We start from the raw sequence: 24944 nt of genomic DNA, 5'->3' as shown, positions 1-24944 counted from the left end.
GCAAATACTTCGAATGCAGAAGATATATACTGACACCAGGTGCCATGAGGAATCTACACTATCAAAATATGCAGAAAGAGTTTATGTGGTGCAGGATCAGCGTTTACACCAGCTGAGCCCTTGATTCGACGCGCCGGTTGCGGATGCAGATACGGTGATCCCCGTCACACAGCTACGCCGATGGGCCAATAATTAGAGTCATGCGATAGGAAATTGGGAATATAGTCCAATGAGAATAGATCCTTATTACTATCTGTCTGTGTTGGTTCGGCGTTGGGGCAAACGCGCTCGTTCCCTCATACATCTGTGGCGGGTCGATCCCATGCCCCCGGCCACCTTTCTTGTTTCTTCTCGGTAACTTTAGGGGCGCGTATCAGCGGGGAATGGTGGAATCGGGGCTATTCCGCGCCTTTGATTGGCTGGCCTGGTGATCCCGATGTGATTAAGTAGTGGCGTTGCAGCTGAGGTGAGAGCCTTTCCCCTCTCTTGGATATATACAAAGGAGTTATCGTGTGCCACCCGGGTTCTGATTGAAGTTGGGCTTCATAAACCTTGTGTTTGTTATGGTTTATGGTATCTAGATATGATGGAATGTTAGGAAAATATATCCATTTGTCTTGTTACTTTCGATAATATATATGGTCATCGTATTGTTCCATGGAGTGTGCTTATTTTGCTACTATTATTCCTATTATTTTCTACATGATCAGGAAGAACCGAAGTATCATCTCCTATTTCCCACCCACTACTTGATTCAAGATAGAAGGTTGTTCGTATAAAGCGAGTCTCGACATCATTAAGGGGCGGTACCATGGTCACAAGTCACAGGTCTTTGACCTACAACGTGACCTTTTAGCACGAGGCAATGCAGCCTCCCCAGGTTCCCCTCCAAGCAAGGAGGCTTTGATGCGTTAAGGAACGTTAGAGATATAAAAGGTCATACTATATCTCCGAACTGTGTTCCTCGCGACTAGATTCTAGGTTTCAAGGGTTCAGATTCGGCTCAACAAGAGGGAAGGGTTACCCCAGACAGCATTGGAATGTGCATAAGAGATGATCTCCCTCTGCCCTAGTCTGAGAGATATGGCTCGCCCTAAAAGCCTCCAAAATAGAGTATGCGCGATTTCTATCGGGGGAAAGGGGACGCGTAGAAGCACCATTTTACCAGTTTATATGATTATTGTCGCGTTATAATATTGCAAAGTCTTTAGGTATTCTAATAGATCTCGAAAGAAAGATAATAATGTTTAATACTGCAAGTATCTGATACAAAAGAGAGAGAACCTGTAGACATCAGCCATATCAGCCATCTCAAGGTTGGAACACGCGAAGAGACAACTCGCAAGGACACACAGAAGAGAAACACCACGTTAATTAAAAACAAAAACCAGCTGGACGACAACTTGCAAGAAAGAAAAACCCAAAGAAAGTGCTTTTTTCTAAATCTCTCCGATGATCTTGTCAACACCGGTCGCCTATAAATCGCGGATGCCCCGCGGCCTTCCCTTCCCTTCTGCTCTTTTTTTCTTCTTCTGCTTTCACTCTCACCACCTTTTTTTTCTAAAGTCTTCTCATCTTTTGATAATCGGACCTTCTTCATCCTATCCTCTTCTCAAATCAATCATCAATCATGCCTCCCAAGAAGGTTACCAGCGCGTCCAAGAAGGTGGCGCCTGCTCTGCACACTTCCTACCGCGGTATGTCTCTACTAACCCTGAACGCCCACCACTTCGCGTAAAATCGATATAGACATGGGTTTCGTCGCGAGCATCTGCTGATTCGGGTGATACAGATATGATCAAGGATGCCATTATTAACGTAAGTTGATCTCTGCCGGCGCGCTGGTTGTTGTGATTCGGGTCGCGCGCCCGACCGTGACACGTCTTTGCCTTTGGGCATGGCACAACCAAATCAATTTTGTAGTTTTTATTGGATCTCATTGCTGACTCGGGCCCTTTGTGTGTACAGTTGAAAGAACGTAATGGTAGCAGGTATGTTTTCTGGTGTTTTCCTTCCGTCTCCGATGCCTCGGGGATCGGTCTGGATTCTCGCGCCATTTATCCCAGAAACCAGCCACTGACTGCATTTCCCCTGTTTTAGTCGTCAGGCTATTAAGAAGTACGTTCAGTCGAACAACAAGATCAACGTCACTTCTCAGAGTGTCTTTGACTCTCAGTTCAACAAGGCTATCAAGGCTGGTGTTGAGAAGAATGAGTTCACTCAGCCTAAGGGTAAGTTATTATTTACCCTGCGCATGGATTCTATCCTATTCTGCGCGATTTGATCCATTTCTGCATTACCTTGCATATGTCTCGACCATTTAACTGACGCGTCGAACTCTAGGCCCATCTGGCCCCCTGAAGCTTGCGAAGAAGGATGTCCCTGTCAAGGCCGCTCCTAAGCCTGTGGCGAAGCCTGTCACCAAGGCCCCTGCTAAGCCCATCGTCAAGGTAAGCTCTCATCAAAGAAGTATGCTATGTTCCCTGCTTATTGTAAAAAGGCTGCGGCTCCCAAGGCTGCTCCCAAGAAGGCTACTGTCGCAAAGACTGCCGCTCCCAAGAAGGCTGCGGTCAAGAAGACCACCGCCACCAAGCCCAAGGCTAACTCTGGCAAGGCCCGCAAGGCTACCGACAACGTGAGTTGATTCCAGATGTTTAGTCCATCTCTCTGTTACTGACAAACATTCCAGGCTCCTGCTATCGTTGAGCAGCCCAAGATTCTTGGAAAGACAAAGTCTGGCCGTATCACCAAGACTACTGCCCCTCAGCCAACAACAACAACTCGGGCAGCTCCCAAGAAGCGGACCACCAAGAAGTAGAGGCTTTGATGCCTTTGTTTTTCACCAGGTTGAGCTCTCCCTATATTTTCACGTGCGCATTTCCAGGGAGAGTACCTGTTACTGATTTTCTTTGTTCTTCTCTTGTAATTTCTTTCTTTGGACTCAGTGATCTCAGTGGCTCTGATGCTTTCCTCGGTGTTGTTTCTCTATAGTTTTTTTTTTGGATATCTTTGTTATGGGCTTTGCTTCTTTCCAAAGTCTAGTGGATGGCGTCCTGCGGTGGGGTTTGCAATGGGGAACTGCGGTCTTCTTATTACCTTGGTATTGTGATTAATTCCATCGTCACTGGAATTCATATTGGTTTTGGATTTTTGAGCTGAAACTGTAGAGTTATGCTACCTTGGTCAAATAAGTTGTAAACAAACGGTAGATCTCTCCACATTCTGTCCCGTGTCAAGTGTCAGTGTCAGCTATTTTTATCTTGGCTTCTTGGCGTTTTACTGTCCTTGAGATAGTCCAATCTATGTTGAGAATGCAAAACAGTACAGCGTATACATAAAATCAATTTGCGAGTAGGATGGTGTTTATACTGAAGTCCCAAGCCCTTAATATACTTGGTTTTTACGATCGGATACCGGTACTTTATTTAGCCCATACTATAATTAGATAAAAACGGTAAGAAACGGTAAAGTCAATGTAATTATCGCACAAGTGTTCAGCTAAAGGGCTATTTCTGTGATTGAAGTGGCACACGTCATCGAAACAACTTGGAAAGCCTTTTATGCACATCATCTAAGGACATGTAGAAGAGTGCGAGAGACTATGCCATTTGCATAGAGAACATATACCGGCAAGCCGAATGCCAGGGCATAAACAAGGCATTCAAATAGGAACATAACAAACCCGATTGTCTCCACCGGTCTGAACCAGGAGATATTGGTATCTGCCTTAGTTTCCTTCTTGGTGAATTTGTTCAGTTGTGGTTGGTGAGTGAACTCGAATTTGTTCCCTTCTTTCAAAATCGACGCTCCAAACACGTTGACGAGCACGAACTCTTTCGATTTCTGTAAGATATTAGTATTCTAGTAGTAGTTGAACACATCGTTCTTTTCCTAGCACTCTATAATTCTTGTTTTCTTGTCTTCTCAGCAACTCACCCTCATAAGTATTTGATCAAAGGCCGGGGACAACCGCTGAAGAGCGTTAATAGCCACAAGAAGTTGGCACCATCCTCTGAAAGAGGCCCGGTAAAATATCCCAGGCTGCGAAAATCCCATCTTATCTGCCAGATCATCGCCGCTTAGTACACGGCATCCAACCTCGATCATTGACTTAGACACATTGACGCCAGGATAATCCTGGATAGCAGCGACGAAATTCGCTCCAACGGCCTTAGAGGACTCCGTCGGCTCAGGCTCGCACATCATGACACTCTCCATAGTAGCCTTTGATTGTTCAGCTCCGTTAAAAAAGCTGTCCGGAGTCGCCATAACATAGGCGATGTATCGGAACAGCGCTAGGAAATCCTCCGTCTCCTGCGGGCGAGGCTGGATACCGATCTTAGGGAGTTGACGGAAAAGCGGCATACAGCAGAAGATAGCCGTCGCATGAATTGCGTCTCTCATATTGACCGGCACGCCATACTTAGCTTCATCGAAGTACATCGGGTCTTGGTCCATGAGCTTCACGATTCGGTTCCGAACCGTAGCGTGCAATAGACGGACACGTACGGTCGAAGTGTGTCCTTCCCCGCCGGGCTTGATAGACTCCAGATCCATTGTCACTTGTAACAGCCATAGGAAGCTTTCGAGGAATCTTCTAGGCAGGACACGGATGGAAAAGCCACCCGTTCTGACGATGACTTCCGTTCCACCTGCGATTGTCTTTTGAAGTCAGCAATCTGTAGATCAATGTCAATAGAAGAATTTACTCACGGCAGTACCACCTAGGAATCCCTGGAGAGCAAGTCCGGTAATGTTGGGGATCATATAGCGATAGACAAACTCTTGTCCGCGTTCAATTTGGGTCCAGTCAACCCATTCGGGGACTGTGTTTACTTCTTCCCAGAGTTCTTGCAATACACTGTCTTCTTCATGATGTTCCTTCAGAACACTGTACATGTCAAATCGACCAAAACATTGTCCCATGTTGCTTTTGTTGCTCTTCGCCTTCACGGCAATAGCCTGCAGTCGATTCACAGCATCGACGGCAAGATCATCGGTCTGCTGTCTCAATGGCAGCAGTTCTTCGGGCGTGAAATGCTTATCCGTCCAGGTGAACTCATGGTTCCACACCTTTCGGGTGTTGTCATTGGGAGATTGTTGTATAGTCATGATAGTGGGCAATAAACACAGTGGATAAAAGGTTTGAAGGAAGGATGGGTAGCTGTGGGACAATGTTGCTGGCAGGTCAACACAATAACTAAATACCTTTCGAAGTTCCCCTACTCGGATTCTTGCATTCAGCGGCGTTTCCACGTTTGGGATATGATAACTTCGAAGGATGCCTCTTCTTGCCTAATATGGCTGCTTGCACCAACTACCCCGGTAAAAACTACTTTAGCTCCTGCGAGATTGTGCTGTGTCTTTCTCCTCTTTTGAGAACAACCTTAGAAAGATCGGCATCCAATTCTGATAGATTTACTTCTTGCCCATCTATATCTATGCTAAACATTGAGTAGGTTCACTATAGCGCACGACGAGACAAAATAAAATTTCACGCCAAACGAGGAAGTAGACCGTTCCCAGATGATGCAATATTCTACAATTAAAGTCACAATATTGAGCCAGAATCGTGAACTACAGGGATGGTGTTGTAGTAGGTTGCGGTGGAGCTACTTTTTCTTTGTTCCTATAAATTCGACGGAGACAGAAGTGGCCAAGTACGCCACGTAGTTCGTAGATTCGACCTCTACTAGCCCATCGTTGCCAAATAGGAAGTGCTAGCGAAGGGAAATCTAATTAACTCATTCTCATTTGATTCAATCTCACGTTATTTGGTGTGATCTTGGGATTTTGTGGGTACCTTCGGTGGGGGCTAACCAGATCACGGCCCGGGGCCTTATCGTGAATAGAATCATAAGAGTATTCTATTTAATAGAAGTAGTATTAGAAATAATTTATACATCTACAATTGATGATAGAATGGCAGATGGTCAAATCAGGCAAGTGAAGTCATATACTTCTTGTTATAGTATTTCCATAACGGGGATTTTCACTACCAAATCCGTGTTTTTGCGGGCTACAGAAGTCATGTGACGAAGTGGCGATTTAGGATTTGCGATCCTACCTTGCCATTCGCATACAGGAACATGCACATATCAATGTAACACTCCCGCAAGGTATATGATAGCGATCTCTGAATGGCTATGTCGGTACCGATGTTAAGGACCATGGGTTGAAGCTATGGAATATGCCAGTAAAAGTGAAATTTATGACAATTGGTACTCCGTAGAGGTGAGGGAGAAGAGCACATGTTCTTTATAGATAGCTCCGATATGGGAAATTAGCAGTTCAGTTCGATCCGCACACGGATGCACCTATAATATTGCACCTTTCTACTCCGTACAGTCTGACTCTTTCTCTCGGCTCGGATGTTCAATTTGTTCAGGTCGGGGCTCGGCGACGGGGATGCCGGTCAGAGAGGATCCTTACCACATTGTATTATTGTATCATTGTATCTTTGGCCTTGAAGTGGAGAATTTCCCCTGTGGCGCAGATGCGGAAGATTTCATTATTGAGCCCTATTTTTGGAACAATTGCTTTTCTTTGAGTACATAGGAGTATATAACATCTAGAGTAGAAAGAGATGCAGAAGAACAATAACATCTACTCAATCCCTGCCCTAAACCCAAGAAATTACAAGGTCAGGGACAGGAGATAGGCTCATTGGCGTATAATTGGTCGCCACTCTGCATCTCCACGTGTATTGGTATGGAGTACGGAGTATGTTGTATGGGTATTGGCCCAGGGCAATGGTATAGTAGATGTTATATCTTATTATAGGTGACTATGTATAACATATAGGTAACTGTATCTCTTGATAACTTACTCCCTAGAGACTGTATTCTATAGAGTTGTACAACACGACCTCCTTGCATATACAACTGGTAGAGGGGAGTTGAAGAGAACGAAACTGCCAGTACGGAGTATATGAAAGCGATACTAGTCAACTAATAGTAAGTAATATAAAGGAGGAAAATATATGGAAATGATGTGCTAAACTACGTGATGTTGTACGCTCATTAAACATCTGAGTTTTCATGCCTAATACCTTGGTATTTCCTTATACAACGATCAGAACACATATTCTCTACATAAAGAATCAGAATAAATGTGGCCATGTCTCCTCCGTACTAGAATATAGAATAACATCTAATATAAAGAATCATTGCATGTAGAAACATGTGAAGTGGAGGTCCGCGTACATTTTGTACGTGTAATTCTTTTCTCCCAGACAACCATCTTCCACCTCCCCTTCCCACCCCCCCATATTTCCCCCATTTCACCACCTCATTTACCCTTAATCTCCCCTTTCCCTTGCATTGGCTGAGTTATGTTGATCGGTTGAATATCCTCGCCCTGGGCACCTGGCTCTATACTTTCTTTGTTTCCCCTTTCTCCGTCCGGTTCACAACTTTCCTGGATCTCCGCCAATAAGGGCGACTGCCGTCACTTCGGGTTGCCGGTCCACGCAGAACTCACGTCACCCTGTTCCCTGAAATTTCAATATGCCTGTCTTCTCCAACGACGTCTCCTATCAGACTGCCACAGTCACGGCCACAGCCACTCATCCGCGCTCGTTCGAATCAGTCCGAAAGTCGCATGATAAGACCCCCGTCGGAAATACGTTCCTGTGGACTAACTGGCCCAACGGCGACGACGCGAATAACGACTCTCATCAGAATGACAGGAACCTTTTAACCGACCTGAAGAACGGTAGTACATACTCCCTGAATGGCCCTCGCTCTAGTGTCGGCTCGTACACGCGCGACCCGCCCCTGTCCAAGGACGGCAGCATGCAGTCGGTAGGCAATGGGCCCGTCAGGGATCCCCGCGAGAACGGCCGGCCGTCCGCCATGCTGGACCGAAAACCTTCGGACACTGGACCGGGGGCTATCTCCACAACCACATCCCCTTCTAGTCAACAACCCAATGGCACTGCAAATGGCCGACCTGTTCAGGGGAAACTTATGGTCAATGGAGATAGTTATCCGCCCTACGATGAGTCTTCGATCTCGCCGTCGGCCTCGCTCTTACAGATCCCGCAGCAGGATGAGACCGGCCGTTTTTCTCCAGACCCTGATCGCCTGGCACCAAATTCGAAGCCCAGCCAACCGCGTCATGCCTCCCCACCCGCCTCATCTACACACGACGTCGCTCCCGTGCCAGAATCGCAGAACTCTAATATGCGACAGCGAAATTCATTGCAGGTTCCAAGAACGCCTAGTGTTCGACGAGAAAGCACAGAATGCAATGATGATGCTGCGTATAGCACTGGCCGAATGTCACCGACGACCGGCTTCCGACGCGCGTCAGTCGGTCTTATTCGACGGGCAACGAAAACCAGCACCCAGCAAGATATCACTTTGGATGAGACACCGCCGGATGAAGATGCAGCCCGATGGGCCGAAGCTATCAAACAAAAGCGAGCCTCGCGACGACGTCGCGAAGAGGAAGACGACGACCGGGTGATTGTGGGCACCAAGGTGGACCAGAACCACGTCAACTATGTAACCGCATACAACATGTTGACTGGTATCCGCTTTACGGTCTCGAGAATCAACGCGAAAATGGACCGGGAACTCACCCCGGCGGACTTTAATGCCAGGCACAAGTTCTCCTTTGACATGTGTGTACCCCTTCTAATGTTGACAATTTGGACATGACTGACAGTAACAGAACCGGCAACGAACTGATTCCCTCGGCCAAATACGACTTCAAGTTCAAAGACTACGCACCTTGGGTATTCCGACACCTTCGTGCCAAGTTTCGCCTCGATCCTGCCGACTACCTTATGTCTCTCACAAGCAAGTACATTTTGTCGGAACTGGGTTCCCCTGGCAAGAGCGGGAGTTTCTTTTACTTCTCGCGGGACTACAAGTACATTATCAAGACCATTCACCATTCCGAGCACAAGCTTCTCCGGAAGATTCTTCCTGAGTACTACCGGCACGTGGAGAACAACCCAAGCACTCTCATCTCACAATTTTACGGATTGCACCGAGTCAAGATGGCATACGGCCGAAAGATCCACTTTGTCGTGATGAATAACCTGTTCCCGCCCCACCGGGATATCCACCAGACATTCGACCTGAAGGGCTCGACGGTTGGCCGTGATCTGCAAGAGTCAGATCTCGAAAGAAACCCTAGAGCAACTATGAAGGACCTCAACTGGGTTCGTCGCAACCGTCACATAGAATGTGGCCCGGCAAAACGAGAATTCTTCCTTGAGCAATTGAAACGCGACGTTGTGTTGCTTCAAAGGCTCAAGATAATGGACTATTCTCTTCTGGTAGGCATCCATGATGCAGGCAGGGGCAATGAAGAGAAATTGCGTGACAAGACGCTTCAGGTCTTCCAACCAGGAGGTAATCGCGAAGAGGATACGGCTCCGACTCCCAACAACCTGATGCGCACTCCATCGAAATTGGAGAATGAACGCAAGGCCCGGGAGCTGCGCATGCTTATCAAACGTGAACGGCCTGTTCCATTGGACAAAGCGGCTGCGAAGATGCCAGAAGAAATCCTCGATGAACGGAAATATCATGTCTTCTACGCGGATGATGGAGGTTTCCGAGCCACTCATGAGAATGGCCAACCCGGTGACGAGATCTATTACCTCGGTATTATTGATTGCTTGACTCATTACGGGACCACCAAGAAATTCGAGAACTTTTTCAAAGGACTCTCGCATGACCGGGGACAGATTTCTCCAATCCCGCCAGAGAGCTACGGAGAGCGCTTCATTAATTTCATCAAGGGAATCACCATGTCAAAGGAAGAAGCCGAACGACGACGCGGTTCCGCATCTGGTGCACCTCAGCAATCAACTGAAAAGCCAAGTTCGAGATCCTCTTCTGTCGAAAGAACAATGCAGGCAGCGGAGAAGGAGGCATCGAAAGACGTGTCCGTCACACATCCTAGAACATTAGCCACTGTTTGGGACCCAGCAGATGCCGGGGGTCCCGGCCCGACTTCGACTCTCCCCATTGTGGATGAAGCCGGCGAGGCTAGCAGTGTCGGAGGGCGCAGCTCACACAGCCGACACGGCCCTCCAGCATCAGACAAGGCATTGCCTCCCATCCCTCGCAGCGGTCCATCGGCACCCGGCAAAGGCAAGGAAGTTGACCGGCGCAATTTCCCGACTCCCAATCCGGCCCGACGTTAGCTCTTTCTAGCGACTGACATACTGACATCCCCATGATACCTTAATTCGTCACTCTGTCTTGTTTTTTTTTGTATTCAGCGAGATATCCCCCTTGTTGCTCTTGATAGAACCACCTATTTTGTTTCCTCAGCATGGGTCTGCGCGAGGCATATCATCTTCCCATCCTCATACTTCCCCTAAACACTTTCCGCAAGAAACTGATGTTCACGAGTGACATGTGTATAATTTCTCTTGACTGTTGAGCGACTCATCTCCACCTCTTCGTCTGTTTCCTGTTTATTTTTGCCTGCATTACTCGGAACATTTGGACAAAGCCCCAAACTCAAGGCCTGAAGGCCCAACCTCACCGACTCTTTCCCCCTTTTCTTCGCCGTCTCGAACGCTTTAATTCTTTTTAACATTGCTTACCACGACCCTGTACTGTCCGCGGGTCACGCATGAACTGTACAGGTTCCACCCTCATTGATCGAACATACCGTTGCCACACTCTCTATATCATAACCAGGTCTCATCTCCAGTCCAATGAGCGTTATTGTCATATTTTGCGCCAACGTCACATCGATGATCCAATCTTTCCACCAACCATTTCATTTCCTTTCTCATTTCACTTTTGTTTTCAAAGAACGCCCTCACAGCCAAAGAATAGCATCGGGCCCAGAATCCGGTCCTCACTCCGTTCATCGAGCGTTTTTTTTTTCCTTTTTGTATCTCTCTTGTGTATCCCACTTCTTCTTCTTCTTTTCTCTTTGATTTGCTTCTTCCTTGATCGAGTCTCTCTCCATACCCTGTACTAACCACTATACCACATGTTGTCTCCCGATATTCGTGCTTCTTAACTGCTGAGGATGATCAACTTAGCAGAATTCAGCGTGGGAACTTACTTATTTTTTCTGTTCGTTGTATCCATTCGTAAATGGTAAAGTAAATACTTTATAGTAACACTGTACAGAGGGTAACTACCTAGATACAGTGCGCAGTAAGGCTTGATTCAATATGCCTATATCTTCTCTATATTGGAGAGGACAGACGTAGAGCCCAAGGCCAGCACGTACATACACAAGACTACCAGCACACGGACTGAAACAAATCTAGAAAAGACAGGAAAGCCAGGATAGAAAATTCATTATCCAAGCACAGCATAGACTGGGCGGCCAGAAAGCATATATGGACCTAACTAAAAGACCAAGAAGACCCCGTCCCAACCATGAAATGCGGCCAAATGAAAGAAGCAAAGAAAGACGAGCCCATTCGCCAGTTACGCCATATTCTCAAGAGACAATATAAAAGGGTAAAATAGTAAGATGGGGAAAGAAAAAGAAGAAAAAAAAACACCCCATTTGACCTCCAAGAGAAGAAAAAACGTAAAGCAAAGCGTTGTGTGCAGCATTATTAGAAGAAAGACAGATGGCAGACCATCTGCATCTTACTCGTTCTTGCCTTGAGTGACTTTGGCAGCCTGGACAGCGGACATCTTCTGAGTCCAGCCCTGGGTAGGCTGTGGCTTCTTGACGGTGCGGAGATCATCGGTCGAGAAACCGGAGATACGCATGTTGTAGTTGCGCTCGAGGACAAGCTGGATATCGCGAAGCTCGAGGGTCGAGGAAGGGCGCAGTTTGGCGAGACGGCAGGCCTGGGTGATGACTTCGTCGACGAAGTCGTCGGCCATTTGGAGGATGAACTGTGAAACCATTAACATTTCCGATCTTTTTTTTCATATTTATCTTTCATTGTGAAAGGGAGAAACGGGACAAACTTACCTCTTCCGCATCTGGAGTCAGCATTTCTCCTTCGCCGCCACCGGTCACCTGTCGCACGAGGATGTCGAGCATCTTCTTGCTCAGCACGCGCTGGCCTTCACCTTCCAGTACGTAGCCAGGGTGTTTCTGGATCGCGGGCTGGCCCATCATACCCATGGCACCGTGGCTGGGACCGCCAGAAAGAGAGGGGCGCGAGCCTGGCATTGAGACGGGCTCGGGGGTGGAGACATGAAGGTTCTTGGGGATTGCCATGTTGGTGTTACGGGTGGAAGTTTCGCCTGGGCGGTTTGAAAGATAACCCTGGGGGTGAGCCTGCTGGTTAGCCTGGGCTTGCTGAGTCATTGTTTGCTGTTGAGGGGTGGGGTTGGTGTAGGTTTGCGCTGCTTGTGAGATAGCAGCTTGGTGCGAGAGAGGACGAGGTGGGCCTTGGTTCACCTGTTGGGGGGGCCCTGGTGGCGTGGGGGCGGAACCGTCAGGATGAGGGTTTTGGCTGAATGTGACTTGTCCTCCTGGAGTTCCTTGCTGGGATGGCTGTGGACGTTGCACTTGAGGCAGCGGTGCACTGATTGGGACTGGAGTGTTTCCAGCAGATTGCGCAGAAGGTGGCTGTCCAGGCTGAGAGGTAGAGGGAGACATTGCAGTTTGGCGCGCTGCGTTGACCGCTGAGTTGATGGTGTGAGGAGCTGGGGCTTGACTTTGTCCTGATTGCATGGGGTTGGCTGCCGCTCCTGCCTGGGGATTTGGTACGTTTTGAGTTGACATGGGAGGCGCGACTGGGGGTTGGTTCAAATTAGCAGGCGTATTCCCCTGTCCTGCCTGATTCATGGCTTGATTCTGTGGATTTTGCTGCGATTGAAGCTTAAAGCTTTCCTGCTGTTCCTTGAATTTGTTCAAGAACTCGCTACCCTCTCGGAACAGCTTTTCAGCTGCCAGCTGTCGGTTTTTGAATTCTTGCATTTCCTCCTGGCTCATATTGCCCTGAGCCTGCCGCTGAGCATATGACGAACGAAGATCAGCCATCCGAGCTCGTCCAACCTCTTGTTTCTGAAGAGCGATACCATATCGCAACCGGGCTTCGGGTATCCATGTCTGCACCTGCTCGGGAGTCACGTTCGGAGGCAGGAAGAAATTGAGCGCGCTGACCCGGGCTTGGATTTGCGGAATGAGCTGATTAATCGTCTGTGGATTGTTCGATTGCGTCCGCTGGACTGGTTGTCCCTGTGGCCCCTGCGCTCCCTGAACAGCTCCCTGGGTAGCTTGTTGTACCGGCTGTGTCCCTTGCTGTGGCTGTTGTCCTGGCTGTCCCTGCACCGCTTGCTGGTGCTGATGCTGCATTGCCTGCTGTCGATTCTGCTGGAAAACCCGCATTCCCTTCATCAAGTTCTGTGACAGCTGCGAGAGCTTCGTATGCGCCTGTTGGTATTCGTGGGTCTGTGGATCGCGGGTGTTCAACATATCCCAGAGGCTGCGCACCAGTTGGGTATGCTGGGCCTTCTGCTGGTCACTGAGGTGCGGTAGCTTCTGTACTTGATCGGTTCGAATGAGATTTGAGTGCTGTGGCTGCTGCGGGACACCCATTGGCTGGCCAACTTGGCCCTGAGACCCATCCATATCCGAGTTGATATGCTGGTACTCTGCTAGTGATTCAAGGGCAGGAGTTGAATGGTGGAGACAGGGTAGTCGTCACGAAATGGTCTATGTTAATATATATAGCCGATCGCCGTTGCCTAGAAATCAAGCAAGGCTGTAGTCTATCGCGCAGATGTTAGAGCAGGCAAGTTCGAATGCAATCAACCTCAGATTTGGCAGATTACGACTTCTGACGGCGGATGAGGTTGGGCCCGGTCTTGGCATCCGTCCTTTATAACAGAGATGTTCAAACTACAATCTCGCAGATTCATATATCTTTATTATTTAGTATGGTAATTTGGCTATTTTGTGATTGCCTGTGATATTCTTTGACTTTAGATCAACTGTTCTATGTGCTATTGCTGCATATCGTATGGTCAACTTCAGGAGTAAGCCTGAGTACGGGACCATTATCACGTGCCTGGTCACTGATCTATAGACAATCACAGCGAGTTCTCCCTTCACACCACATACCTAGCGCAGTCTGCTCATTCAAAATAGTATACAACTCCAACCATTCACATACTCAACAATGCCATTTTGGAATCATCTAGTTGATTCATCGCTGTCGAGGACAGCCAGGTCCAATGTTGTCACATTCTTGTGTAGATGCTACGTGATTGACGGTTCAGGGCTTTAGGTCCAATTAACCTATGTACGTTAAACAGCTACTCTCTCTGACCTTATAAAAGGACTGCTACTGGATATCTCAGCTGTCTAAGACTGATCCTCCACCCCACGGAGCGCTTGCTGGATGGGCAACTCCAGTGCTCGCACACACTTCGTTGTCCTGCGCCTCTGTTTATATCTCCTCTTGCTGATCGGGGGTGCATATACCAAATGAAAGCAAAAAGCAAAACAAACCACATGGTTGGGTCGGGCTGGGCCCGGCCATATTGCTTTTTCGAAGAAGTAAATAACGTCTTCGTGGTCATTGGTGGTTCGTTATTGACCCTTTTACGCCCCGAAGTTTTCTGAAATTCCACAGAAAGTCAAGGCTCTTGGAGAAGCCTGTTAACTGATCGAGAATGGGGAGAAATATCTATAAAAAAAAGACATCTAAAAAGACATATAAAAAGTACTAGAAGACATGATAGGCTACACAAGCGGCCGACTATCCTTGTTGCTCGTGTATCCCGCTTCCTTCCTTTGCATGATCCATGTAGTTCAACAAATCCACTGTCAGTTAGCAGCAACAGTGAAGCTGTTCAATGGTCGCAGGCGTCTTAGGAACCGCCCCCCCGGATGATATCTGAGTGAATGGACAGAAGATATATAAGAACCGCAAGACCGTTAGGGATTCGATCAATGCAGAGTGAAGATAATAGGCCTGGTCATATACCGCGACATGCTACCGGTCATTGCATTGGTCATTGCATTGATAGCTGAGGGAAGAGATGATGATATTGTGTAGCTGGCAGCCGCCTAAGAGGAGACCGCCGGTCACATACCTATATACATAATAACAGGTGCGGGCATCGGTAGTCTCACGGCGATAATATAAGCAACGTTTGCACTGTGCTCACAACCTCTCCAATAATACACCCAAAAGGGCCAATAGCGCTATTCGAACTCGGGGTTAAGCCTGTGCTTGCTTTTGTCCAGGTAGGCCGTTCTATGATTGTTGGAGATACGGAATGCTCACAGCCATATTTGACATGCCTTGGAAGAAATAACAGAGGAAATCCACTAGTATGTAGTACGTGGTTTCTGCTATAGTACGTTGTAAATAACCCAGTTGATGCCGAGTAATAATATCGTGAATAATGGATTGATCTTGATATTCATGACTATCGTAAAACATGAAAAGCTGTATGTATCACGAAAATCTCTCATAGGGAACTTGGCATGGATAGGACGGGCACCAGAGGCTGTGGGTGGTGATGACCTTGACGCAGGTGTCAGGCGCATTTTCGGTGAAACTTAGAAGCGACCCAAAAGTAAGCCTCACTCAGAACAAAGGCTCAGTATGAGCAGCATGCAGAACTGAGAAGGCTATTCTGGCTAAGTATAACAACTTGTCAGACCCTGTTGTCTCCAATGGTTAAGGCAGTGTAAACCAGGGACGAGTCATCAACCTGGAGAGCTCTTCGTTTAGATAGAGTTGTGGTATCCAGCCGGAGGCGTCCAGAGAGCATGATGTCCTTGTTTGGTGGGTAGAGAGGCAGACAAGAGGTCAGTAGAAAGTCTTCCATAAGGCAGGAATATAACCATCGCGAAAGAAAGGCTCAGCCTATCAAACCACCCAAATCTCGATCCATGCCTGTAACCCGTTCTTCGAGCCTTCGCTTCCTCTGCTCCAAGCCCCGGATTTCAGCCAACTCCCGTTCAATATCCTCATCAGTGACCTCTGGAATCTCTGGCTGTGCCACCGGTGCAGGGGGAAAATCATCTTCATCATCTCCATAAGAGTGTCGCATATGATCCAATTCTGCAGTATTCGTTGCAACCCGGCCTTCTAACTGCGCTATGGACTCACTGATCATCTCATGCCGATAGCGAAGGTTGGCAATCTTTTCCCGTGCACCGGCAACGGGACTTTGAGCTGGTTAGATCAAGCAATACTTGTTATCAGATATGTAGCACTCACTAAACATTGCACAGGATCTCGGCGCCTCGAAGAAGCACTTCAATGTTGACCTCCCCGCGGGGTCCTCTAGTCGAGGTGCCCGCTGATTGCTTGATCTCCTCCATCATATCATGTCCCAGTACCCTTGCCACTGCAGACTGGTTGCGCTTGTCCCGCGCTGAATAAATGCGGCTTGCCATTGACTCCCTTTCGGTCTCAGCGGGGAACATAGTCCCGCGTCGTGTGGCGCGTCTTTGTGGTCCATGGGCTTTGGTAGACGGGTCAACCTGGAAGAGTGCTCGTTCGTGGGCTTCAGTATCACGAATCAAGGCTGTTATATCGTGAGAGCCCAGCAGTGCAGTGGTGAAAATACGTGGGGGAGGGAACCTGAATGCTTGCTTGCGTTAGTCAAAGCAACATGGTTGAGGGAGATCATAGGCACTAACGGCAAATCGGCAATAGCATTGGAAGAGAGCCTAATCTGTTCTAGGTGAGAATTGAGCAGTGACATGTTGTGGGTGTTTTGAGAGCCTCAGATCGTGAAGGATGAGTGGTTGAACGCTCTACACTGCACCGCACTGTTTACCTCTCGGAAAGCTGCATATATGCCTGAGGCATTAAATTCAGAATATGCCTGGGTATCAGTAACCGCATCTAGATACGCTAAATTTGACCAAATACGATGGTGCTGATTTGGTTTAGATTTACAGATTGTTCTTATTCTATTTTTGCCAATTTTCTTTCAATATATTCTGGTTGTAACAGCTTCAACAGCAAAAGCGCCGAGTGAGGCTGCGGTAAGCTCCCACTGACTAAGCACTCATCTGGTCTCTCGCGCCCGTTCATCCATCTCTTGACATCACATCACCCATCCACTTCATCCATCTGTCCACACAAGTTTTTCTTCATCAATACTCGTGATATCAGCAGCTTGGGTCTTTTGGAATTGCTTTTCCGCTTTCTATCTTCACATCGTACTCACTCGCCCTTCCCCCTACTACTCCTTCCATAGCTTGGTGGCTGCCCAGCCGAGCTCAACAGCTTGAGAAAGATGCCGGCCGAAAGGCGTTCTTTGCGATCAAACAATAAATCCGACACCTCTTCATCCGCTAACGGTGAAAAGGCAAACTCGAACTCTCAGAGCCCGGGTGCGAAAGACAAGGCGCCCACTACTCGCGCCGCCGCCAACAAGGCCAAGTCAGCTCCGACCAAGAAAGACGCAAAAGGCGCATCAAACGGCAACATGGGAGACGATGATAAGTCGCATACGAACGGATCGAAGTCAACCGAGAACGGTGTGAATGGATCCGAAGATGTTGAGATGGGAGATACGGCAGGTGCGCCTACATCCTCATCCAGCACCAGCAAGGACCGCAAAAGTAACGAGAAGATGACTGTTGTAGTGCCCCCGACCAAGGGTTCCAAATCGTCTGGCAAGGATAAGGAGGACGATGTGACGATGGAAGGTGCGGAGGATGTCGAGAACACCGAGCCAGAGGTCGACCCGACAACTAAGGCGATTCAAGGTTCGTCTAGTCTTCCTTGTTGCTCAAAGAAGTCCAAATGTCTAACTATATGTCTGTTTGCCCGGCATGCTTTTAGACATCAAATCCAACTTTACCCTTCTCGAGCGAGCCGTTGCCCATTTCGACCCCAGATTTACCCTCCGTGTTCTGCGATCGATATCGTCTATGCGGAAACACCTCACCCCGGAGGTCCTCGCCGAAGTCATTGTGGAAACCTATTCCGCTTCTAGCTCTACCGCCTCGTTCCTTTTGGAAGCTCTTGGTCAAACCAATGCTTTCGAGAATGCTCCAGCTAGTTCGGAGATGGAAGTTGACTCGGATAAGAATCCCATCGCTCAGGAGACCCTTGCCGAGGTGGATGCATATCTTGCTATTCTCGTCCAGATATACCTGTTCGACCAACGAGAGATTCAGAAGGGAGCCCAGTTCTCGACAAACTTGATCGAGCGCCTGCGAGCATTGAACCGTCGTACGCTGGATTCTCTCACCGCCCGCGCGTACTTTTACTACTCTCTCTTCTTCGAGCAAATCGCTCCGCTTCCTCCTTCTCCTGCAGCGGCTGTTACCACTATCCGCCAGCCATTGTTGGCGGCGCTTCGCACGGCTGTGCTTCGGAAAGATGTCGATACACAGGCTACTGTGATGACCTTGCTGCTTCGCAACTACCTGTCCACGTCTCATATCTCACAGGCAGATCTACTGATCTCGCACAACCCATTCCCCATGGCTGCTTCTAACAATCAGATTGCTCGGTATCTGTTCTACCTCGGCCGCATCCGTGCTATTCAGCTGCAATACACCGAGGCCCATAGTCATCTGATTGGGGCTACGCGTAAGTCGCCTGCTAGCCCGGTGGCTCGTGGGTTCTACCAGGCCTCTAACAAGTTGTTGGTCGTTGTCGAGCTATTGATGGGTGATATTCCTGACCGTGCAGTCTTCCGCCAACCGGCTCTGGAACGGGCCATGCACCCTTATCTGTTGCTTTCTCAGGCAGTCAGTGTTGCTGATCTGGATGGGTTCCTCAACATTGTCAACACCTACAGTGAGACTTTCCGGAAAGATGGCACATACACCTTGATCTTGCGTTTGCGGCAGAATGTCATCAAGACCGGTATTCGCATGATGTCACTGTCTTACTCTCGTATCTCGCTGCGGGATATTTGCCTTCGCCTTGGACTCGACAGCGAAGAATCTGCCGAGTACATTGTGGCCAAGGCTATTCGAGACGGTGTTATCGAGGCTACGCTTGATCACGAGCACGGATTCATGAAGAGTAAGGAAGTGGGTGACATCTATGCCACCAGAGAGCCTGGCGAGGCGTTCCACGAGCGTATCCGCGCCTGTCTGGCCCTCCACGATGAGAGTGTTAAGGTATGTTATTTCGTCTCTCACTGAACATCCCTAAAAAATATCTACTAACATGGACTCGATCTAGGCTATGCGTTTCCCCATGAACCAGCACCGCCTGGAGCTCAAGAGTGCCCAAGAAGCTCGGGAACGGGAGCGCGAGCTTGCCAAAGAGATCCAGGAGGGAGACATGGACGATGAAGATGCCGGTGGTGATTTCGATGCCATTTAAAGAGGAGTGTGGTTGTTCCATAATCGATACAGCATTTTTTCTTCCCCGTCTACCGCACTGGTCCCATGCATGGGTATCTACCTCGTAGCGGCCTTCTTCAACCCTTGTGTTAATTGTGCAATTTGTTTTCCTTGTTCTGGTTCTTCATTCGGATGTTTACGAAGGGGACCAAGATGGCCGGCGCAGTGTTCTGTGTCTATTATACTGGAATTATTTCTTGCATTGTGCCTTTATTAGAATCGTATGCCACAACTGAGTGATCAATGACTGGTAGACTATACTGTCCTCTATTAATATCACCTTAATCGTATCTTTTTGAAGTAGAAAAGTGTCAATAACAGGTCACCGAGTCATACTTGGCTGCGTAGGTACCGGGTCCGTGCCGACCCGAGAGAGCTCGAAATCTTCCCGCCCGCAAGATTGTTCGTCCTTGGACTCCGCAAACACCTCACATCGATATTGTTCCCTGGGATTGGATTCCTATGGTTTAATTTGGATTCTCTCGTTTATAATTGAAGAGCCCTCGCATTGAGCATGGGAGCTCGAACTGCATCGGCCACCGGGCTGATCCTCTCATCACGAGCAACTGTCTGTTCCCAATGCCTCCGCGATGACCTCCGCTTCGTGCATATTGCTCTTCAATCTCGCAAATACCATCCGACACGCCGGCGGGATGCCTCACCATTTGGGGCCGCCGTGACAGCGGCCCAGGCCATCTTCAAGGGTATGCCGAAGGCGCCTCCAGGTATATCCGTCGACCCGTTGAGAATGGTTGGGAAAGAGCTCAAATTCCTCACCAAGAACATCCGACAATTACTTGGATCGGGTCACCCAGCTCTGGATAAGGTCGCCAAGTACTACACTCATAGTGAGGGCAAGCACATGCGGCCCATGCTTGTTCTCCTCATGTCCCAAGCAACAGCTTTGGACCCTCGCAAGCACCATACCTACACGGATAAACCGAGCCCCGTCGATTCCTCCTTCAGTGCACCATCTATCCTCGAAGACGCCAACCCAGAAATGAACCCGCTCGTGGCCCCAAACGCCGAGAGCAAATATGATCTCGTGGGAGATGACAACATCCTACCTTCACAACGGCGGCTGGCCGAGATCACAGAGTTGATTCACACAGCGTCTCTCCTGCACGACGATGTTATCGACAATGCCGTCACACGCCGCGCCAATAGCTCCGCAAATCTAGCGTTCGGAAATAAGATGGCCGTGCTAGCCGGTGACTTCTTGCTTGGGCGTGCCTCGGTAGCACTGGCTCGTCTGCGCGATCCTGAGGTCACCGAACTCATGGCCACTGTTATTGCTAATCTGGTGGAGGGCGAGTTCATGCAACTGAAGAACACCGCGCAAGACGAAGCGAAACCCGTCTACACCGACGAGACACTTGCCTACTACCTCCAGAAGACCTACCTGAAGACCGCCAGTCTGATCAGCAAGTCCTGCCGTTCCGCTGCGGTTCTGGGACGGAGTGCCCCGGAGGTTATCGAGGCTTCGTACGCATATGGCCGTAACCTGGGTCTAGCTTTCCAGCTTGTTGATGATATGTTGGATTACACGGTCACCGAGGCGGAGATGGGCAAACCAGTTGGTGCAGACTTGGAGCTTGGATTGGCCACTGCGCCACTCTTGTTTGCGTGGAAGAGCAACCCGGAGCTTGGTCCCCTGGTTGGACGGAAGTTCGGCAAGGAGGGTGATGTGCAGAAGGTGGGTGTTCAAAATCGCGGGTGACCTTGCTTGGTGCAATGATACTAACGACTCGATTTTACTAGGCTCGTGAGCTCGTTTACCGTAGCAACGGTGTTGAGCAGACCCGTGCCCTGGCCCAGGAATACGCTGACAAGGCCATTGCCGCCATCAGCGACTTCCCAGATAGTGATGCCAAGACCGGTCTGATTGAGATGTGCGAAAAGACCATGAATCGCAGGAAGTAGAGGAGATTGCGCTCCCATGTACACATACTTGTCTTTCAGCTTGCCCATTCCTTGTTGTTTCTTCGGTTATTTTGTTTTCTATATGCTATGTACACTTAGATGTCTTAGATGGTTGGATATATATATATGATCTTCACCAATAGGAACGTTTTCTTCTCTTCTCACATTATCCATGGATGGATACATACATGAACCCTAAATAAAAGAACTGGCAAAATATGTTGATATCTTGTCCACGATGCTAAACTCTGCCAGTGTGATCTCTATAGTTATAGAATGCAGGATTATCAGATCGGCGGGTCTTAAAGTCACTGTTGCACTGCATGAAGAGGAGAATTATCGACTATTTCGCTGATCAAAGGTCTTCAATACCCATTTTAGGCTAAATTAGCCCTATCCACAATTGGAATTGACTAAAACAGTAATAGGTGAGGTTGTTGGTTTCCAAGATTCTTCTCATGTTCCTGACAGCTGGTTGATTCAGGTGGGGTACAAGCGGAGCTACAGGTAATATTATAGTAAGTATTAAAAATACAATATAAATACAGCATTACATTAATTAAAATAAGTACTTTACTAGTAATACAGATACAAAACACCAATACCGATGTCTCAACACAGTTGACCTTCGTCATCCCGTCATGACTTTGGAAGCTACCAACTCCCTCCAACTCACTCACTTGTGCCTGATAATTCTTTGTCCCCCATCGCTCGTTTTATTCCGGAGCCGGTCTCTTCCTGTTTGCCGTGTTCTTTCTAAGCTGTTGGAGGTCGCTCTCCCAAACTATGGAGCTTTCGATCCGCCCGCATTGATCGACTGGTTCCCGATGGGTTCGCTCGCTAGCTTCCTCTTCGTTTACGCCCTCGGTGGAATTACTTTCATTCCACTAGTCTTGTCCTTATTTCTCCTCTACGCCTATCTGACCCTCCCACCGGCACCGCAACCGCCGCAACCATGCGAGAAAGCGCCCGATCCGGTCCGCCAACCCACCGATGACGACTTTAGTCTCATGTCCGGCACAGACCAGCTGGCGGAGAAATTCCATCGCACGCACGAGTCCGATGTCGCTGCCGGATACTTTGCCGTCTGTCGTGAATATGTACCCGGTGGTGTCAATGGGAAACCCCCGGAGAGAACGACACCCGCGGGAGAAGTCGTCGCGGCCGAAAGTCCTAGCGTGTATCAGACCATGTACCGGAGTCTGTTCGATCGAAAGCAGGCACCCAGCATCGATCCGGCGAAGGCGAATGGAAAGACCACGAAACGGGCGCGAAATGTCTTTTACATTGTTCTCCGGTATGCATCTCTTTGTCTGGATGTATAGGTTGCTATTTAAGCGCTAATTGCTGACGATGGATGACATATGCTCAGACATGGCCACTTGATGCTTTATGATGACGTAAATCAGGTCGAGGTGCGGTATGTCATTTCGCTTGCTCACCACGATGTGACCATATATGGCGGAGAAGGGGATATCCCAGAAGGAGAGCTGTGGCTCAAAAGAAATGCCATCTGCCTCTCACGGCGACTGGGCTCGCTTGGGGATCTAGGAGGACCGACTCCGCCGTTTTACCTCTTCTCTGAAAATTTGTCTGAGAAGGAGGATTTCTATATCGCCATGCTGCAGAATCAAAACCGGCTGTGGGACTCGCCTGATCGCCCGCCCAAGCCCCAGGAGTTTGATACCAAACATATTGTCACCTTGGTTCAGCGTCTGCATTCATCCGAAGAGCAGTTGCAGACACGTTGGATCAATGCTTTCCTTGGAAGGTGGTTTTTAGCGATGTACCGGACACCTGAGTATGAGGCTTTCGTGCGGAGCAAGATCGTCAAGAAGATCTCTCGCGCCAACAAACCTAACTTTATCAGCAAGATCGGCTTACAGAGAATTGATATGGGTGAAGGGGCTCCATTTATCACCAACCCAAGACTCAAGGACTTGACTGTGGACGGCAATTGCTGCGTGGAAGCCGATATGCAATACACAGGAAACTTCCGGGTCGAGATCTCGGCGACGGTGCGTATTGACTTGGGCACTCGATTCAAGGCCAGAGAGGTCGATATTGTCCTTGCCGTTGTGTTGAAGAAACTTGAAGGCCATTTGTTGGTACGCTTCAAGCCCCCACCTAGCAATCGCATCTGGATGTCTTTCGAAACGATGCCGAAGATGGAAATGGACATCCAACCCATTGTCAGCTCCAAACAAATCACATACAGCCTCATCCTTCGCACGATCGAGAGTAAGATCCGCGAAGCAGTGGCAGAGAGCATCGTTCTGCCTTTCTGGGACGACGTTCCCTTCCATAATACGCTCGGCCAGGCTTTCCGCGGTGGTGTCTGGCAGCGAGACACTCCAGAGTCGAGTGCTCAGGTAGAGATACCAGAGATACCAGATGAATCTGGTGTAGCTCCCTCGACCCCGAAGAGCGTTGACAGTAATCCCATTGAAGCCCTCAAGGTCAAGGACGATCGCACGATGAGCATGCCTGTCCTTTCTGAGTCCGGAACGGCCAAGAAGAAGCTGCGCAAAGGCGTGAAATCTTCCCTATCGGATCTGCAATCGAATGATTCCACTGCAACTGCAAGTTCAACTGGCGTTGAGAGACCGGGCAGCACACCGCTGCCTCGAGCTATTCGGTCACAGACTTTTTCCCACGCTGCAGATCCCGTAGTCACAGCGGACAATGCCAAGGTTGACAAGCTTGTTTCGGAGAGCAAAGGCGAAGAAAAGAGTCATGCAACAAGCGCCATGATAGAGATATCAAGCCGGTCCCCACCTACATCCCCGAACCAAACTCCGGGCACCTCGCCACCTACAGGTGGCCTTATGATACCAGAAAATGCGCTCCATAGCCGCGGGTCATCGATTGCAGATTCTATTGACAGCGTTCGTTTTCCACATGAGAGTTTTATTCAAAGACCTTCTTCTACTCGCATGGAGAGCGGGGGCTTCCCCAGCTCGAGAAACTCTCGGGGTAGTTCCACCACGTCCCTTGTCAGCGATACGGCCCCAAGACGCAGCACAATTGAAACCATCACCAAAACCTTTACATCTTCCGACGATAAGCCTTCAGGTCCGATGACTCTCGGACAAGCCACCGCCGCTGCCAAGAAATGGAGTTGGAGCGTGTTTGGTAAAGGTGACCAAAATCACGGTCAAGAATCGTCGCGGACTCCTCCAGGCACGCTTACCCAACCGATTGGGCGTGGCCATCCTCATCCACCACTTGGAACACCATTGCCGCGCCCAGACAAATATGCCTTGAAGAGGAACTCAGGAAAATTGCCCAAGCGTAAACCTGTAGCAGCACACATAGTGCCTGAACGAGACCAACACTCCCCACCATCAACTTTACCACGCAGGAAACCAATGCCCCCTGAAGTGCGTGTTAACCAAGGTACTGACGAACTTCTCGTGGTGGAAGCTCCCCAAGAGTCCGAGCCAAATAGCCCGTCCCCTGGGGACCCGGAGTCAGAGTCCAGTCTAATAGCCCCGACTCCTGTTGAGAGTGAGACACCACCAAAGGCCCAACAGCTCGAGGTTAATCATGAAGAGCAAGGACGGTTGGAGGAGCAAGGACAGTTGCCTGCTGTTGAATCGCCGTGCTCTGTTGAACAGGTGCCCTCTTCAACTCCAGGCAGTCATGAAACCCTGGCGTCTACTGAAAGGGTAGAAACACCCTCACCATAATGCTCGTTGCCTTCGCCCAGACATGAAAGAGGGAAAGGACCGAGGACCAAGGACCCTTGGTATAGATAGATCATACGACCA

General features: G+C 49.0%; 8 protein-coding genes across 8 annotated transcripts; 5 read left to right on the top strand and 3 right to left on the bottom strand.

The window, feature by feature from the left end:
* Positions 1-1630: 1630 nt before the first annotated feature.
* N7518_003413 (histone H1/H5 family protein) lies at positions 1631-2818 on the top strand (the record flags this gene model as incomplete). Its single annotated transcript, XM_057184340.1, has 7 exons — positions 1631-1697; positions 1793-1818; positions 1969-1991; positions 2101-2231; positions 2344-2450; positions 2501-2635; positions 2690-2818. The coding sequence occupies 7 exons, from the start codon at positions 1631-1633 to the stop codon at positions 2816-2818; spliced, it is 618 nt and encodes a 205-aa protein (XP_057045790.1).
* A 749-nt stretch (positions 2819-3567) lies between these two features.
* N7518_003412 (oxygenase MpaB family protein) lies at positions 3568-5112 on the bottom strand (the record flags this gene model as incomplete). The annotated part of the gene is made up of 3 exons (XM_057184339.1): positions 3568-3843; positions 3937-4662; positions 4714-5112. 3 exons carry the CDS (start codon positions 5110-5112, stop codon positions 3568-3570), a joined length of 1401 nt encoding a protein of 466 aa, XP_057045789.1.
* Positions 5113-7508: 2396 nt separating this feature from the next.
* Positions 7509-10168, top strand: N7518_003411 (1-phosphatidylinositol-4-phosphate 5-kinase; the record flags this gene model as incomplete). Its single annotated transcript, XM_057184338.1, has 2 exons — positions 7509-8629; positions 8680-10168. 2 exons carry the CDS (start codon positions 7509-7511, stop codon positions 10166-10168), a joined length of 2610 nt encoding a protein of 869 aa, XP_057045788.1.
* Positions 10169-11591: 1423 nt separating this feature from the next.
* Positions 11592-13536, bottom strand: N7518_003410 (putative transcription initiation factor TFIID subunit 12; the record flags this gene model as incomplete). Its single annotated transcript, XM_057184337.1, has 2 exons — positions 11592-11846; positions 11926-13536. The coding sequence occupies 2 exons, from the start codon at positions 13534-13536 to the stop codon at positions 11592-11594; spliced, it is 1866 nt and encodes a 621-aa protein (XP_057045787.1).
* Positions 13537-15782: 2246 nt separating this feature from the next.
* On the bottom strand, positions 15783-16634 carry N7518_003409 (uncharacterized protein; the record flags this gene model as incomplete). Its single annotated transcript, XM_057184336.1, has 3 exons — positions 15783-16092; positions 16145-16510; positions 16570-16634. 3 exons carry the CDS (start codon positions 16632-16634, stop codon positions 15783-15785), a joined length of 741 nt encoding a protein of 246 aa, XP_057045786.1.
* Positions 16635-17174: 540 nt separating this feature from the next.
* Positions 17175-19360, top strand: N7518_003408 (proteasome regulatory particle lid subunit RPN3; the record flags this gene model as incomplete). The annotated part of the gene is made up of 3 exons (XM_057184335.1): positions 17175-17649; positions 17726-19020; positions 19085-19360. 3 exons carry the CDS (start codon positions 17175-17177, stop codon positions 19226-19228), a joined length of 1914 nt encoding a protein of 637 aa, XP_057045785.1. The 3' UTR covers positions 19229-19360.
* Positions 19361-19762: 402 nt separating this feature from the next.
* On the top strand, positions 19763-21171 carry N7518_003407 (trans-hexaprenyltranstransferase; the record flags this gene model as incomplete). The annotated part of the gene is made up of 2 exons (XM_057184334.1): positions 19763-20944; positions 21010-21171. 2 exons carry the CDS (start codon positions 19763-19765, stop codon positions 21169-21171), a joined length of 1344 nt encoding a protein of 447 aa, XP_057045784.1.
* A 641-nt stretch (positions 21172-21812) lies between these two features.
* Positions 21813-24863, top strand: N7518_003406 (uncharacterized protein; the record flags this gene model as incomplete). Its single annotated transcript, XM_057184333.1, has 2 exons — positions 21813-22468; positions 22544-24863. The coding sequence occupies 2 exons, from the start codon at positions 21813-21815 to the stop codon at positions 24861-24863; spliced, it is 2976 nt and encodes a 991-aa protein (XP_057045783.1).
* Between the last annotated feature and the right edge of the window lie 81 nt (positions 24864-24944).

Source organism: Penicillium psychrosexuale, assembly GCF_028828465.1.
Source record: "Penicillium psychrosexuale strain IBT 29551 chromosome Unknown utg000002l, whole genome shotgun sequence".
In the NCBI taxonomy this organism is placed as follows: domain Eukaryota; kingdom Fungi; phylum Ascomycota; class Eurotiomycetes; order Eurotiales; family Aspergillaceae; genus Penicillium; species Penicillium psychrosexuale.
This window is presented reverse-complemented; position numbering and strand designations above follow the sequence as displayed.